This window comes from Salvia splendens, chromosome 14 (genome assembly GCF_004379255.2).
Source record: "Salvia splendens isolate huo1 chromosome 14, SspV2, whole genome shotgun sequence".
NCBI lineage: Eukaryota > Viridiplantae > Streptophyta > Magnoliopsida > Lamiales > Lamiaceae > Salvia > Salvia splendens.
Window position 1 is genome coordinate 1720870 of NC_056045.1, and position 18819 is coordinate 1739688.

The 18819-nt window shown below is 34.8% G+C and overlaps 2 protein-coding genes across 2 annotated transcripts; one reads left to right on the forward strand and one right to left on the reverse strand.

Moving 5' to 3' along the window:
• Window positions 1-96: 96 nt before the first annotated feature.
• LOC121763998 lies at window positions 97-2626 on the forward strand. Its single transcript, XM_042160090.1, has 2 exons — window positions 97-1215; window positions 2097-2626. The coding sequence occupies exons 1-2, from the start codon at window positions 360-362 to the stop codon at window positions 2594-2596; spliced, it is 1356 nt and encodes a 451-aa protein (XP_042016024.1). The 5' UTR covers window positions 97-359; the 3' UTR covers window positions 2597-2626.
• An 89-nt stretch (window positions 2627-2715) lies between these two features.
• On the reverse strand, window positions 2716-4890 carry LOC121765634 (SUMO-conjugating enzyme SCE1-like). Its single transcript, XM_042161836.1, has 6 exons — window positions 4754-4890; window positions 4592-4626; window positions 3735-3771; window positions 3212-3382; window positions 3008-3121; window positions 2716-2906 (listed from the first exon to the last, which is right to left on the reverse strand). Exons 1-6 carry the CDS (start codon window positions 4820-4822, stop codon window positions 2844-2846), a joined length of 489 nt encoding a protein of 162 aa, XP_042017770.1. The 5' UTR covers window positions 4823-4890; the 3' UTR covers window positions 2716-2843.
• Window positions 4891-18819: the final 13929 nt, after the last annotated feature.

Here is an 18819-nt window from a genome sequence, read left to right on the forward strand (position 1 = left end):
AAACCAAACACACCATCTTCTCTCTCTAAAATTGAGTCAACAAATCCTTTAGTATATGCCAAGAATTTGGAGTCGGTTCTAGTTAATTACTTAAATAAATAAATATATCAATGTTGCTTATGTTGTTTTTGAAGAAATCACATTAATTAATGGGATGCAATGTCAATAAAGAAAGCACTTGATTCTATCATTTTCAACAAATATTTCCACCTTTGCATATTTCCCATAATACTATATTACTACTTCTCCATTCTCTCTCACCCTTCATAGTCCACGCTTGCGTTCCATCAAAAACCATAACATACTTCAAAAACTCAATCAAATCCAAAAAGTTTCGTGATCGATTAAAGAAATTCGAGATGCTCATAGCTCTTATTGCAGTCTCCTCCGGATTCTTCGCGCTCGTACTATTTTTAGTAGTACGAGCGTGCGTTCGGCTTCGTCGTCGCTCAACCGGCGACAACGAAGCCGAACGAGGCCAGAATTCGCAAAACGGCATCGCACGGCTTCACCAAGTAAGCCCTCACCACGACGCCTCGGCGCGGAAATCGAATTACTACCTCTTCCGGCGCGGCGCACCGCCGCCGTTCAGCTGGGAGGACAACCCCGCCCTTGTCACCGACGCGGTGGAGAGCGGGTGGCCGCGGTTCGCGTTCGCGGCGGCGGCGACGACTGCGGTGCAGTCGTCGCCGTCGGTGAAATCGCTGCTCGGCGCGTGCGGCGCCGGGGATAGCGGCGGAGATCGCGGCGTGGAGATCGGGTGGGAGGTGTGCGAGGGATCGGCGGATTTTATGCAGAAAATCGGATTGAATTCGTCGGCGGTGGAGGTGATTAGGGCGGGGCTGCCGCTGCCGGGGCCGAATTTGGGGAATTCGTCGTTCCCGCAGGAGGCGTATTTCGAGGTGACGGTGGTGGCGTGCGGCGGCGGGGGGAGTGAGGGGAGGAGGGAGAGGAGAGGGAGATCGGAGGGGGATGATCGGATTAAGCTGATTGATGAGGATTTTAACGCGAAGAATGGTGGGGATTCGTTGAATTGCGGCCATAGCCAGAGGAGGAGCAAGGTGGAGGAGGGTATAATTGGGAAACACAACGCGAAAAGTGAAGGTGTTTTGGTGTGTGTGGGGCTCACAGGGGTGAATCCGATTCCGGCGAGGTTTCCGGGAAGTTTTCCGGCGTCGATTGGCTTCAATTCCACCGGCGCTATCTTTCTAGATGGTAATTAAATCTCTTTCTCTAGATTGACTTTTTTTATTTCATAACAATATGATGCATGGCTTTGAAAATGATACAGAAACTACAAAAGAAAATTAGTGGTGGCATATATTTTTGTCTACTTTTAGATTCAATATAGAAATTATAATACTCCTTTTATATTTTATTTTATTTATATAATAGAAAAGCTAGGAGGTAAATTTTTCATAAAATATAAATTTTTCTCTTATTGATAAGAAGATAATGGTTATGTTCAAAACAACGTTTTGTTTAAAAAAGATTTTTTTTCCTTTTTTTGTTTTCTTATTTTGCAAAAATGCATCATTTCTAGAGGCAAAGGTTACTTGAAATGATTCTAAAATACATGGTTCTCTTTGATCAAATACTCCACTTGTTTCAAAAATATTATTGTGTCCAATTATGGTTCTCTTTTACGAAAAGTTTGTCCCCCCAAAAAGTGAATATAAGTGATCCTACAAAAATATGGTGGAGATTTCAAGAATTGGGACAAATATATTCATTTCAGTTCCAACTAAATGTGACATAAAGAATGATAAAACATTCATTTTCCACACTCAAAGAATGATAGAATAAAAGATAAACCCAAACTTAAAAAATGGACATAAAGAAATAGCATCTCAAGATTCTCCAATAATGCGAAAGACAAATTCTTGATTTTGCTTCAATCTTATTTGACTCATGTTAGGTGACATTGAACTTAAAGATACCAACCCTCATTGACCCATCTAATAATTATTCCATTCATATATGAACTTGATATAGTAGGTTTAATCTTATCATCAATCAAATAAATATATGTGAATCATCAACAACTCAATAATTCAACTACGATCTTAAACGATTTTATGGTCTACTCGATTCAGGAACGAAGATCGTGCCAGAGTCCGAACCCGCCAGCTGGGGAAAGACTGACAAGGTGGTCGGGTGCGGCTACAACCCGGGACAGAGGAAGGTTTTCTTCACGGTCGACTCCCAAGTAGTCCACGAGATCCACTGCAAGACCGAGGACTACAGCACCCCCCTCTACCCGACCCTGGCGGCCAGTGGGGATGTCGTGGTGCTGGTGAACCTCGGGCAGAGCCCTTTCAGATTCGCACCCGCGAATCAGCATCGGACTCCCAACCCTTGCTTCATGGGAGCCTCCCCTGCCCTCGGGTACGAGGATAGCAAGGAGCTTTTCTCAATGGGGAGGATCGATTCGCTGTGGATGCAGAGGAGTGCAGCCAGAAGCAACAACACAGTCAATAGCATCAAAGCTATGGAAGAATATGATCAAGAATCTGAGGGTGATTTGTTTGAAATTGTTCTGGAAAGTTCTGGAAGATCACCCTATACAGGCTATACTACTCCAAATATTCACTAGAATATTTTTATATATATTTTTTTCTTGTAACCACCTGATTCTTTTTGTGAATGTGAGATGTGAATTTTCATAATTTTTTTAATCAATGGAGAGTGAAGTGTATGAATGACCAAAACAGATAAAATGTAAAAATACTGAAAATTTTCATTAAGAAAAAGAAATTAAAGATATTTAGTTCTTGCTTTTCCTGTAGAAGAGTATTTTTTTCATGACATTCGATTTAAAACAATTAAAGAGAAACCTAACCCTAGACGGGAGACGGATACTGCTTGGCCTGTTGGCGAACCCGTCTCTTGTACTCTTCAGGTTGCTGCACACATACACAACGACATTTCAGAGACGGTAGAATGTAGCAGCGATGGTGCAGGATTTAGAAAACGAATGAATGATCATTGTGAGAATGGAAATCACCTGCATATAAAGCTGATAGCCATCGGTTTGAGCAGGATCGCTTGGATTAGGCTGGTCTAGTAAGTCCTGAATGCCAATTAGAACTTGCTTCACCGAGATGGCAGGTCTCCAACCCTAACGGAAGACAGTTTCGTAAGTTTAATACAGAACTCATCAGAAAAAGAAAAGAGAAAAGAGTTGAATCATAGTGCTTGAACTACTTACACTGTCCTCACTGAGGATTGACAAACATACTGTCCCGGACGGGTATATATTAGGGTGAAAGAAATTCGGAGGGAACTTGCACTTGGGCAGTTTGCTGGGATAGTCTTCGCTGAAATGCATCGTGAGAGGATAAAAGCCGCCCTCCCAATCCGTCTGCCAAACAAAATATTGCTATTATTCATCAACAAGTATAGTAAGCACATAGTAGTGCCCTTCAAGAATCTAATTTGTACTTCCTATGTCAATAATCGAGCATGTACTTTTAACCATGTATGAATGGACATATACATATTCTGGCTAAGAAGTTTTGCTATGTAAAAGCACGGAGAGAAGAAAAGAAATTCCTAGAAATGTCTATAATGTCTGAGAAAATATGAAATGAAATTCCTAGAATACATATTACAATCGGCCATTGGAGGACCCTATCATCCCTCAATTCAAGTCATACAACTAGAAAGCTTTGTTAAATATTGCAAAAAATCTAAACGACACTATAAGTGTCCAACCTAATTTTTCTGGTCACAAGCATGAACTCAAATTCTGCAAACCTCGCACTAATCCTAGTGTCATAAGCAACAAGTGAACTCAACAAACTTGAATCATGATAATTCTGTGGTCCAAAACAATCTCAAACAATCTCAGCCACATTATCAAGAGGCCATCTACACCTTTTAGAAATGTTCACAATATTGACTCCAACTGCAAACATATCCAGCTACAATATTGAATACAAACTTTAACATATTGCAATTATTTCATTTCCTTATTAGTGAAACAAACCAAACTACACCATAAAATCCTTATACAGTTCATCATCTTGATTTTAGCGAATGTCATGATTATCTGTAAGAACAAGTGAATGCCATTCACTCTACAAATCAAAATCCCTTCTTTGGTAAAGATGATACTCATGAAGTATGTGTATGTGTAGTATGTGTATGTGCAGTATGTGCATGTAGTGTGTAAGGGTGCCCAATTTATAACTATATGGAATTCCAATAATCTACTATTGATATAGAACTCAAATAGTGGAATTGAGAGGAAATGAAATTGTAATTCAATTTTCAAATCCAAATATTTGCGATACAAAACATTGGATTTGGAATTGAACCGCAAACCAATGATACCAAACAAAGCAGCCAAGTTAGAATAAACCAATAAGTCAGAATAAACGCAATGCACACAACCAAACATAATTATTTAAAAAAAAAACTCTTTGCAACCAACCCATTGCTAACACTCAACAAAGCAATCAAAACCACCAACAGTACAAATCCACAACAAAAATTGAATCTTTTCAACATAGAAGCAAAAAATCCACAACAAAAATTGAATCTTTTCAACATAGAAGCAAAACTAAAAGTGTGGTTACGAGAATACCAGGTTTTAAGCAATGCCACACCATCAAGAAAACCCTGAAAACCAAACAAAATCCCATTAAAAAAGATGATGAAATAACAAAAAAAACCCACAAAAAATAAAGCAAAATTGATTAGTCCTCATATATTTTCACGCAGTACACAGAGTGATACTATTACTTACATGTGGGTGATTCTTGCGCCATGCCTTTCTCACCTCGGTGAGGCGACCTAGCGTTATGCCTCCCGACATATTGATCTTTCGAATTTCCTCTTTTTTTTATTTTTTTTTTTATTTTATCCTAATTCTTTAATTCTAATTGAATCCACACAATATTAAATCAAATTAAGAATCTTAATTATGTTTTTAAATTGTCGCTTCATATACAAAATGATGATTTTTGATGATATCAGACGGGGTCGTGTCGATAAAATAAATATTTTTTTTCTTTTATTATTTTAAAGAAACAAAATCGTTCTAGTGTCGCTTTCGTAAAATAAATATTGTTTTCCTTTATTATTTTAAAGAAACAAAGTCGTTGTAGTATCGTTTCTGTAAAATAAATATTTTTTACCTTTATTATTTAAAGGAAATAAAGACGTTGTGGGCATTAAAAAAAATACGTCGTTTTCTACGTGAATGAAACATTTGTAAAAATAGAAACATTGACATTTCATATTTCATTTTCAAATCTTATATAAAGTTGACCAATATTTTATCTAATTTTAGTTTAAATTACAATTATCTCTGTTTTAAGAGATATCACTAAATAGATTTGCTTTGAAAGATTTGTAATCTGTTCACATATATTTTCAAGTTTGTATATTATGCATATATCTAATGGAAAAGGTAATCTTTTCCTAAATCTGCCTACATATGTTTATTGTGTAACAAGTAAATCTTTTCCTAAATTATTGCAATGCTATATACCTAATGTAACAAATTCATTTTAAATTACTTAATAATGAACAAATTTGAAGTGTAAAATAATTTTAAAAGAATCCAATTATTATACTCCTACTTTTGATTTATCAATTGAACGAAAGTGAAAATACTAGTTGAATCATATATTTTCGCCTATTATTTCATTTGCATAAAGGCTGAAAAACTAACTTTTGGCCAAAATTGAACGAAATTAAAAAAAATTAAATTTCCATAAAAAATCATTATAGGCCGGCCCATAAACACTTGGTCCATCACATGACTATAAGCCCATGGGCTTCTATAAAATTGTAAACTTAATACTCCAATTATAGTTATAAGAAAAGAATATTGCAAAATTACTAGATTCTTTTCTTGATGGAAACTCAGTAAGGAAGAAACAAGAAAGATCGAGTAGTATATAATTATTTTAATATAACTAAACGTGACACACTAAGAAAATCCTACTTGCCTACACACATGCTAGATTAGTTGTTTAATTAGCTGTATTTTCAGATAATCTTGTTTTCATTCTGCACTTTTGGATCTACACCCATTAACACTCTGTAACTATGTTAACTTTTGTGATTTTATTAAAGAAAATCTACATTTGATTTCACTATTTTATAAGTAGGCAGTAGTTATCTATTACGTAAATAAAAATATCATTAATCCCGAATTTAATTATTTTTTATCACTATCAGTTAAATTTTTTTTTAAATACAGGCCCTAGCTTAAGATTAACCAATCCTAATATTGAGATATTAAATCAAGTCTCAAGGGTCAAGACTTGGAAGAAAGCAAACATAAACTCTAATTGAATTAGTGAATACTACTACTAGTTAATTAGTTAAAAATAGAAGAAACGAATGGCCTTCTGAAATATTTTAAAATAATCATCGGAGAGAGACGAAATATCATACTAGTAGTATTTGTTAAATACTGCCACGAAATTAACTTGATAATTTAACTTGAAAAATTCTATTTTATAAACACGGCAATCCAATTCTTTTATTAATCTTGAATAAGAAAGTAAAAACACACAATATAGAATTCAACACACCATTTTTGAAATAAAATATGTAAAAACATTCCACCATCCAAGACTAAACACAATTTAATATAGTGATTAGCTGGTCGATGCAAACAAAAATATTAATATTATAATAATAGATCGAACTCATAATCTTAGCTAATTATGATACTAAGAATGATTTATTAATTTTGTTAGTATAAAATTACGATTTTTTGGTACGTGGGGTTGATATAGTAAAAGCTGACAGAAAGATAGATAAGAATAATGTAAGTTTGGAAAAGAAGTGTGGGAGCATGTGATCGAAAGAAAATAAGAAAAGATGGATTTAGGAATAAAGTGGTGTGACCAATTACAAACTTAGATGATGAAGCAAAAAATAAAGCAAGTGGCATAACATAGTGAAGAATTTTAGTCCCACAAGCATGTGATTTTGTCCAATTTGATGGGATGCTAATTATTGCAGTTATTATTTCTTACATATTGCAATTCGATTTAATCGACCTCTATGTCTCAAGGTAATTCTTTGTGTTGAGTTCGATATATAAGTTTTTTAATTGCTTGGTTATTTTTTGATTGATATGTCCGCTCGTTATGACGTTACGTGTATTGTTTAATTTGCAGTGTTGCCGTAGTCGATGGTGAAATATCGCTGAATTATTTGTGTTTTTTAAGCGACAAATGAGCTAAATTATGAGTTGTTCCATTAATCTTCCTTGGTTGCATGTAATTACTAATTATATTTCTCATCACTTTAAACGAGCTAGTTCGCTAAACACCTCGATTATGACGGATGTTTTGATCTTAAATATCGCTCTTGTAAATTGGTTATATTCTCGTCATTTTTAATTGTTCTAGCTGTTGTTGTCGACTGGTTCATAGTAAGACACATTTAAATTCTCGATATTTGTAAACTTTGTAATTTATTTCATGTTTGTTGTTTGGAACTTGTTGAAGTTGTTGTGAGACTGCTCCTCTTTTATGGTGTTTCACTATTTTTCCCGTCATGAACTATTTAACTATTGCAAAGTCTATTCTTATAGTAGTCATTCTTAGGCTTTGAGCATTTCTCTTGTATAAAAAAAGAACGTCTAGTTCTACAACTAAAAGTATATCACTTATAAATAGCGAATTAAGGTGGTTCAATGGTAGATTGACTCCACTTTCTTTAGATAGTTTTTTAGAGACTATTGATTAGAAACTCTAATGCCGTATTGTTATCAGAACTATCATGTAAAATCAATATTGACATTAAGCAAATTAATATAAACACATGTGAACCAACTTCATTATCCAATAATATAAGAAAAAGAATCCAAGTAACGAGTCAACATCTAATGAGATGAAAATGAAATTTAAATCAACTCCATGAATTCGACTTTCACACAAACCTTGAGCTTTACGCATTTAATAAATAGTACACATAAACTTAGAATTTTTTTTACCAACTTTCAACAGCAATTAAATTCTTAAATGGCATTCATCATCTAACTAATTTAGTCATATGCCATCTAATTCCAACCCACAAAATTAGACTTTTGCCCAACCTCTCTAAAAGAGCCAAGAGATAATATTTATTAGTAGAATTTAGTGATTCTTGATGGGCATAAACCAAAAAAAAAATCCATATTTCTAACCACGGTTTAGTGGCAAATTCTTGGTTGGATTTATTTTTATATACATTCCAAATATATTTCATCGTTTTTATATGTTGATTTTGTTATTTTCTTGTCTTTGTTTATGTGTTTTTGTATTGTTACTATGCTATTTCCATGGTTCGAGCGTTTGCAGAAAAATGTGTTTATATTGATATTATAGCATTCAATTCAATTGGACTGAGGGACCAGTAATTATTATCTAACTTAATTTAGCTAGGTTTAAGTAGGCAATGAATACTCTCTCATTACACTAAAGTTGTCAATTTTTGGGCATAGGTCTATTATATTTAGTGCTCTCCTATACACTAAGGACTAATATGTAGGTAAATTGACGTAGTACTTATCCCTAGTCACACATTGACATCTAACTTCTTTTATGCAATGTCATTAAAACTTTTGAATCAATATTTTGATGACATTAATGATATTTTAATAAATAAAAAGCTTTATTCCTATAGGATAATAGAAACTAGGAATGAACCTGGACCGTTGATGCATAATCACGATGTATGAAAGATCATCATAATAAATAAGATGCACTATTTAATGTAAAAGGCAATCTCGACCATCAATTTAGTTTAAATCTACAACCCGGATTGGCTCCGAGCTAGTTCATAGTACATTTTTTTCATGGAGAGAAATGCTCAAGCTAAAGATTGACGAGCGAGTAGCGGAATAAATCATGCAGTACAGAAAACAGTTCATAACAGAAATAACAATAAAAGATATCGAAAATATGCATATACAAAAATATTCGTTCTATCCAAAATCATCCACCAACCCACGAAATCTCAAGGCAACTCCATGCTGAAGAAGACGCTAAAAACAACAAATACAAAACACATGATAAAATATGCAATTATCGAGAATTTAAATGAGCCTCATTCTGCACTGGTCGACAACAACTAGGAAATTTAGTAGATCGTACATCATATGTAGTTATTTTATCAAAAGAAACATTGATGTAAAGCAAGTAAGATAGGTAGCAATCATCAAGAAACTAGGATTTTGAAGACATAAAACAAGGCAACAAAGTAGAATGGGTACTTAGGTTAGTGGGGACTTAGGTTTGAGGTGACTAGTTGATTTTGGTTACTCCACCAAATTAAACTAACGGTTGGATTAATGGAATGATTACAATATATGGATTATAAGTTAGGTAGAGAAAATGAAAGTTGGAAAAGAATTTAACTATGTAGATTTCTTACATATCCCCCACCCCACCCCCAATTCTTTTACTTATGATTGAAGTAGTTCAAGAATGGTGTGGGTTGTGACAGTTTTCTTAACTTGTAGTCCAACGTTGGAGTAGTAAACTCAAGCAATATAATATTGATTTGTAAATTGACATTCCTGGATTTTTTATTTGGATGCAAGTCTTGAATTTCATCGTCTTTTTTTTGAGATCAAAGCAATGTGATTGATCTAGTGGTTCTAGTTTAAGCTCAAAGTAGCACTAGTACCCCTATATTAAGTGACGAGGTAGGTCAATTTGATACTACTATATGAAACTAGTTAAATATTTCGAATCCCTAAGCATCAAATAAAATAATTATATACACCATTCTTCCTATAAAAATAAATATTTTTGGGACATTATGCAGAAGTGATAAAGTAGGAAATAGATAGATATAAAAAGTATATACACCATTCTTCCTATAAAAATAGATATTTTTGGGACATTATGCAGAAGTGATAAAGTAGGAAATAGATAGATATAAAAAGTGACTAAAATATTGTTAGTGGAGAATGATTCACAATAAAAATAAATTATTTTTATGACATATGTCAAAATGGAAAAAAATATCTACTTTTATAGGATGGGGAGGATGAATGTATTTATATCCCAAACAAATAATTTTAATAAATTATTAGTTGTAGCATCACGAGTATTTTGGAAGATATGCTCCCAAAGTCGAGGTCAAGATTGGATATAAATGGTGACAATTTCTAGGAAAGAAAATTGAAACAAATTATTGGTTGGTTTTCAACAAACCAAACCTTTTTCCCATGGCCGACTGATCGTATTTAAAAATGTAAAAACAAAAAAGGAAAAAAATGAACTATATATATAAGCAATGTATATCATAATTATGAAATGGACCATGCATCTTCATCGATCGTTTCAGATCATTGACATAAAATAGAACAAATTCAGTGGACCACTATGATTGCAATACTCTTCATGTAGTATTCATTTACTTGTAACTAATCGATTTGATTTATTAAATTTTGGACTTTGTTACACATGTATGGCTGAAAAAATTATCTGAAATTCTGAATCATGACTTATTGGTCCTTGTTTGGAAGTGGCAAGTGTGACAATTGTAACAAACACAATAAGTTTAATTAAGTTTTTTAATATATAAAAATTAGATTTGTAGACAGTAAAAGTTGCTATTGTAGTGAAATTTTATGTATATAAAAAAGGATATAAGAAAAACACATTAATTTTAAGCACCTATACTAATCACATTTATTATCATTTTTAATTATATATTAAAATTAAGATTTAGAATAAAAAGAAAAGTCAATAATTTCATTAAAATAACAAAAATTTACATAATTAAAAAACACATAATTTCAAGAAACACATGACGAACCACGATAGGTTGCCTGCACAACATGCTTAAGCCATGTACAACTGCGTACTTGGTAGCTAAGTATGTGGCGACGTTCTTAACTCAATCTGCTACAGATGTCTGAAGACTGGACTGAGCCTGCATGATTATCTAATAAAATCAAATTAAACATGTCAAATGACATAGTAAAATTAAATCAAATCAAACATGTCACATACCATAATATTCTTCGATTGCTCTTTCGTATAAATGAAAGAGTTTGATTAAAATGTATACGCAATGGACAAATAATATTGTCGTAGATTTGAAATGGTATATATATTTGAAGAAATTAAAGATTGAAATGAAGACTTTTATTAAATTGATTTCACAAGCAATTACAGCTGAGCCTGAGAAAATGTGTATTATATCCACAAATGCCGCACCGACCAAAGACTACTCGTTGATGAATGATTAAACCCAAATTACATACTATATGAAAAATAATAAAAAAAAGGTTTCAATCTGATTTGGTCGAATCAAACCACCAACACAGGTAAACGTATTAACGTCAATTATTATATGACTGATGCTCATTAAGAAATAAATATATTAGGTTCACAATTTTTTAGTTTTACTTTTCTTATAAAATTCATAACAAAATATTGCAAAGAAACTTTATAGACAACACTCATGTGATTGTATATTTGTATGGATAAGGAATATTAGATATTACACAATTTTTATTGCGTGTGACAAATGGAGGTGAGCTAGCATGTCGAATATTGCCAATTATATGTATCTTGCGTAAATTTTTTTGATATATTTATCGTAAAAAAGAAGGCAAGCATATTAACACATGCATGAAAAAAAGCAGACTTTGAGGGTGGAAGGCACATTTGATAAACCAACAAGTAGTTTTATATCTCAAATAACCAATTTTTATTCATAATTATTTAAGTTGTACTACTTAAATACTCCCTTCGTCCCATAAAAATATGGGCAATGGATATGGCACAGGAATTAAGACAAAATTGGTAAAGTAAGAGAGATGAGGAGAATGATATGGTAAAGAAAGAGAGATAAGGAAAATGATAGTTAAAGTAGAGTTAGTGGATAGTGAGACCTACATTATTAAATTGATACAACTTTCCAAAAATGTAATGCACGTATTTTTGTGGGACGGACGAAAATAGAAAGTGCATATATTTTTATGGGACGGAGGGAGTACTATATATTGAACATAAGAAATATTAGAAATTAACAATATCTATTTCAAATATGTAAATCAACTCCAAAGTCAAGGTGGATTGTATCTTTATAAATTGGATGCTAAGTCATTAATGTAATTACATTTCTATCATTTTAGGTTACTAATTAAAACACATTTTAATTTCTCAAAAAAAGTAGATGGCACAATATAGTGCTACACTTTACTGTTGTCTATTTCCGCGAATTTTCTGTTGTTTACTCGTATCATGTATGTTGTCCATTTACTTTTGTTTTCACTGTCCACCGACTATTTTTCTACTACTATATATACGATTTTAGTAGATTGTTGTATTTGTCTATATGTTGATATCGTTACTTTATTTTATTTTAATTTTGTTAAACATGAAATTAAATCATCTTATAAAATACCAGTACATGTCACATAACCATTTTATTTTTTAATATATATTAAAAATTATAAATAAAGTGCCACGTAATTTCTTGGGGTTGGGGGGGGGGTGTATAGGTGGAAGGAAACCATGTGAGGTAGGAGACCACCAAGGCTGGCTATGTCTAACGTGTGTGGGTCTCTGCCCTTTTTCCCCAAACCACTGTCCCTTTCTCTCATTTTATTTTTCTGTCTTTTTTCTTCACTCTTTTTCCTAAATTCCAAACGCATAATCACATCAACATATATTACTCATCTTTTCTTCTTTTTAATCTACTACGACTTGTGAAGAAAATAATTATTGACTTCTATTAAAGTAATGATTACGATTTACGAATATAAGCTTATTCATGATCGAGTAGTAATATATTTTAATAGGTAAAATCATTCTAGTAGTAATATATTTACAAGAAAATGCTACACGCATGACAAGGAAATAGTTTAACAACATAAAAAAAATAAGTCAGTCCTATATTCCTTTTATAAATGAGGGTGACGGATAACATCGTGTACTGTTATATTTTCATTTTTGTTTTATTATATTTATTTGTTGTTTTTCTTTTGTATTGCTTTTGAATAATGCGTTTGTTTTTGTTTATATATTAAATTTATGCCTTTTTATATTTGTTCTAAATTGCTTTTGTAAAACTACTCTGTTGATTGCAAAATTTTTGGCTCCCAACATTTTATGAAAATAATACGAACTTGTAGGTGGTATTTTTAACCGAACCAATATTGTCGATGGTTCCAATCGAAACACCATATGCATGTTCATAAAAATCAAGACCTTGACAGACGACAGTTCAAGCGACATGTGTTGTTCTTTTATTTCTGTGTTCTTGTGTTATTTAGTGGTTTATTTCTATTAGTTTTAAATAACGGTTTCTTTTTTTATCGTTTATGTTCTGAATCACTAGCTCATACATTCTTAACTTTACTTTAGCGTTTCTTTTACTCAAAAGAAACGTTCTTAATTATATTTTGATAATAAAATGCTACAACAATAAAAATGAGTCGGAAGTCTTATATTCCTTTGATGGATGAGATTGGCAGATAATATTAGGATAAGTGTTATCTCTTTAATTTTGTTTTACCGTATTTGTCCACTTTTTTTTTATACTAATAGTACTTTTGAGTAGAGCATTTGCTTTTGTCTATACGTTAAATTTGTTGCTTTTTTCACTATATCTTTTATAAAATTGTTTTTATGCCGCCACTCTGATGCTCTCTAAATTTTAGCTCTCAACATTTTTTGAAAGGAACATGAACTTATAACTAGTATATATAACTACACCAGTGACTTAATTGTCGATGTTTCAATAGAAACGCAATGCTCGTTTAAAAAATTCTAGATTTTGATGGTTTAAGTAAACAAGTTTATAAATGAAATAAACTCACATGTCAAACTAATCTTAGACTAAAGTCTCAATTTGGTCCTTAACATATTGCGTTTTTTTTTATTTTGGTCCAAAACATTATCTTTTGAATTATTCGGTCCCTCACATTTGAAATCGGATCACATTTAGTCCGAAATGGACGGTTCCGTTAAAATGTAACAGTCAACGAAATTTAAATCAATTTTAACCGGATTAAGAGTTATAATTATGTTTTATTAAGGGCTAATATCTAATTAACCTAAAACTTAGAAATTTAAAATATAAAATAATTGAAAATATAAAACATGAAAATAAAAAATAAAATCAAAATGAAAGGTGAAATGACAATTGACGCAGCGTCTATAGCTCCGCCGCCGCGACGACGGGAGGGGATGGCGGGACGGCGGCGATTGGGGGAGTGACGGCTGCGGCCACCGCAGTGAAGCTGCTAGAGCTACTTTCAATACCATAATTCAATTGAAATCAAACGAGGAATCGAGAGGGAAAAAGGAAGGATCAAATCAATCCCTTTTCCATAAATAGATAAACCAAAAAATGAACTTTTTTCAGCAAAAAAAATCTCGTCGATTCGAATCAGGAAAAAGGGCAGAATCCGTCAATCCCCAAGTTTCAGTTGAGCTCAGCTCAAACACAAATCCCTACAAAATGAAAAGGAGAGAAAAACAATCAAATTGAAGTTGAAATGAATCAAAAGCAATCATTCCCCATTTCTTATAATCATTTCATTTTCATACGCAAACACAGCCATTTAAAACGGATCAAGGCTACACATTCCGAGATGAATAGCATAAACCAATTTACTAAAGCTTCGAAGAGGCAGAAAAAGTCACCGGAAATAGGACGAGCGTCGTTGCTTTGCTTATCAAGAATGAAGAGAATGGGAGCCAAGGCCGTTAAATACAACATCCAAATATGCAAAATGGTAATAACAGCACCTTAACAAGAACATGTGATGTAGGTGATGAAACTGTAAGTTATGGGATGATGATTCTGATGATGTATGCAGCACCCAAACAAGAACAAAATGGTAAGTCATCTTTGCCATTCCTCTCAAGCACGCTTCACTGCGGTGGCCGCAACCGTCACTTCCCCAATCGCCGCCGTCTTGCTCCCAGACACTGGCCTCCGCCATCCCCTCCCCGTCGTCACGGTGGCGGAGCTATGGACGCTGCGTCGATTGGCATTTCACCTTTCATTTTGATTTTATTTTTTATTTTCATGTTTTATATTTTCAATTATTTTATATTTTAAAATTTTAAGTTTTAGGTTAATTAGATATTAGCCCTTAATAAAACATAATTATAACTCTTAATCCGGTCAAAATTGATTTAAATTTCGTTGACTGTTACATTTTAAGGGAACCATCTATTTCGGATTAAATGTGATCCGATTTCAAATGTGAGGGACCGAGTAATTCAAAAGATAATATTTTGAATCAAAATAAAAAAAACCTCAATATGTTAAGGACCAAATTGAAACTTTAATCTTAATCTTATTATACTCACACACGCATAATAAAATTTATATATAATGCACACAAAATAGTACAAGTGTTGTATTCGAGCCTAATTTACAAAGGGGTCCACCAATCCATTTATAAAAGTCAATGTATACATTAAACAAATACCCAGTACAAAATTATATGTACGCGGTCATTTTGGCATACTATAATAAATATTCAAGAATTATTGCGATTTACATATTTGTCTTCTATTTTGTCACTTCTTTCCTAAGGTATACAAAAAAAGTTGGATGTATTCAATTTTAAGAACTCTGAATGACTTCGATTTTCACTATCATATAGAATTTTAAGAAATTAAACTATACGAATCTACACCAATAATAAAATTCACTTTAGAAGAATATTCATTCAAAAGTAAGATTTTTTTTTGGTCGACATGAGCATATAAATGAATTGGTGATAGATCGCGACATAATAAAAAATAAATATGGATTTTTTTCTTCGTGATAATGAGAGGAGCATTAAATCACAATAAATCCAACCAATAAATTCTACATATTATTAAATTAAACTCACCTATGGCTATACTATAGCCTATACACTATAAAAACATGGCAAAAATATATAAATAAATATACTAATATGATGTGTAAGAGACCGTTGTCAAATAAAATAAAGGAAAGAAACATAAATACAGAAAAGCAAATTAAATTAAATTAAATTAAATTAATAAAATTATTTAATACTAATAAAGTAAAAGTGGTTGTCATTACAGTTACACTCACACTAAATTACAGACATATACATCTTCTCCTTCCATTTCTCGGCCTTTAGGCCATCCACAACGCTGTCTCTTAATCGTCTCATATCTTAACTATTCATGGGCCCACTATACTTTTCACTACATCTCTTAACTAAGAGACAACACCTGCAACCCTCCATCTCTTAATCATCTCATGCCTTAACTATTCATTCAATTTCATTTTTTATTTTTATTTCCAACAAATTCAATTAATAAAAACACACTTCAATTAACTATTCATTCAATTTCATTTTTTATTTCAATTTCATTTTTTATTTTTATTTCCAACAAATTCTAAAAAAATAAAAAACCACATTAATAAAATCCTAAAAAAATAAAAAAAAGTACATAATTTAAAATCTTCCGCTCACTCTCTCTAAATTCAAATCTCAAAACTCAAAGAAGCAGAAGAAGATATCATCAGTTGCGAAGTCTTATTCCGTGGGATCAAAGCTCGAGGCAATAAAAATTCACAGCGATAGACTTGGGGAGGTGAAAGATTTTATTTCAAATTTAGGAGAGAGCTCCGACGAACTTTTAGTCTGTGGATTCCAACGATACTTGAAAATTCAGGGTGTTTGATTTTTTTATTCGACACATTTGCTCAAATGGATCCATGAATGAATTAAATTTGGGAGAAGAATAATATTTTGAGATGAAGAATGTGGAGTGTTTGAGTGAGAATAGAGAGTTTTTTTATGGTGGATTAACTTGTGGGAATGATTTGATATTTATAGAAGTGATTGGGGACTTAAAAAAATAATAAAAAATTAAAAATTTGCAAAAAACGGCTAGTATATTTTTTGGGATTTTTTTAATTTTCTAATTTTTCCTGAATTTAAAAAAAAACAAAATATATTTTTTTCGGATAAAAATGACACCCACTAGTGGGCGTCACGGACGAACCGGAGCTCGCCACGTGGCACTGGCGCGTGGCAAGCTGTCTCGCCAGCCGTCCCTCCGGGACGAGCCGCTCTCCGAGACGAGACCGAGACGGAAGGCTGCAACGCCGTCTCTTATCCGTCTCGTCTCGCCGAGACAAGACCGAGACGGATAAGAGACGGGTTGCGGATGCTCTTAGAGCATCCACAATGGTGGCAGTTCGACCGGCGTGCCAGACGTCCGCGTGGAACGTCCGCCATTAGGCAGCAGGGAGGCGGGCGCGGACGTGCGATGCAGACACCGGAGTTCCGCGGCATTCCGGGGACGTCCGCCATTGCGGTGACACGACGGATGTCCCGGCGGACGTCCCGATTTTTCATTTAAAAAAAACTCTCTATATACGGCTCGTTGAACTTCATTTCATTCACACCACTTGTTTTAATGAGTTTCTATCTCTCTTCTTTCATTTCTTTTGAAGATAAATGGAGCACTTCGACAGTGATTCCCCCGCCACGAGCGAGTCACAAACGCCAACTTTTCCAGTTAGAGTTGGGGAAAATTCCTGCGGAAGTGCACCGATGTCCGGGGTGATGCCCGGAATGGCGCCGATGATGCCCCAACCCCAAATGGCGTGGATGATGCCTGGGTACTACAATATGTACCCCCTTAGTGTGGGATGATGCCCCAAATGCCCGGGATGAGTGCCGCGATGCCCGTGATGATGCCCCAAATGTCTATCGCCCCTGCATGGATCTATTGTTGGGTGATTCCCCCCAGAGTACTCCTCTGGAGAATCAGTTCACCGGTATCGAGACTTTCTCTTTTGAGGAGTTGGGGTTATCTCCGGTCAGGGATTCTCCCACTGAGATGCCATCGGCGGCAGGGAGGACGCGGAGGCAAGGGAAAGGGAAGGGCAAGGCCACTACCTGGTCTGCGCGTGCGGGGAACGAGGGTGGGGCGGGAGCCGAGGGGGAGGGGGAGGAAGCCGGCAGGAGAAAGAGGACCATCTGGAGCATATAGGAGGGCGTCGCCCTGGCGAAGGCCTGGATCAGTATAGTCGAGGATCCCTACGTTGTGGCTAACCAGCATATCGATAGAATATGGTGGCACATTAGCCGAAGCTACCTCCAATTCAAACCGCCAGGTGGGAAGCCTCACGATGGAGAGCAATGCCAGAAACAGTGGGAGCGGCTGAGGAGGCAGCTCAGCCGAATTGCCGGCATCTACCAAAACAACCTCCGCAAGGCAACCAGCGGCATGTCCGCCGATGATGTGAAGCTTCTGTCTCACCAGCAGTACCCCGACAGTGAATTGGGTTTCGGGGATTTCAAATATTGGGAGGTCTATCTTGTGGTGCAGACTTCCGCCAAGTTTAGTTCGGGTGTTGAAGCTAGCTGGCCGAAGCGGACGAAGATCAACCCCTCCGGGGAGTACAACAGCAACAGCAGTGCCGGTTCCCACGAACTCCCTGAAGCCGAGGCAGAGTTCCCGACCCCTCAATCCCGCCGCCGTAGCTCGGTTGGGCAAAAGTCCGAGATGTGGATGACTAGGGGAAGCGCCAGCGGATCCGGACCCGAGGTCCAATCTGGAGCTCCTTCCGAAGCTCTTTCCCAGATCGATCCCGAGCTCCCCGCACTCACCCGCATACAGCAGCATGATTTACTTTTAATCACCATGGAGAAGTGACTTTCAGCGACTGATCCCTTTACAAGATTATGCTGAAGGATGTCATCGACAGTATGCAACACGATTTTGGGATGCCACCCCTGCCCGAGAATTACGACGGGACTGGCGGCGGGGACGACGAGGAGTGAGACGGGGGCCGCATTTGTCGAAGCTGTAGGTTGTTTTTTTTAACTATGTATTTTTTTTA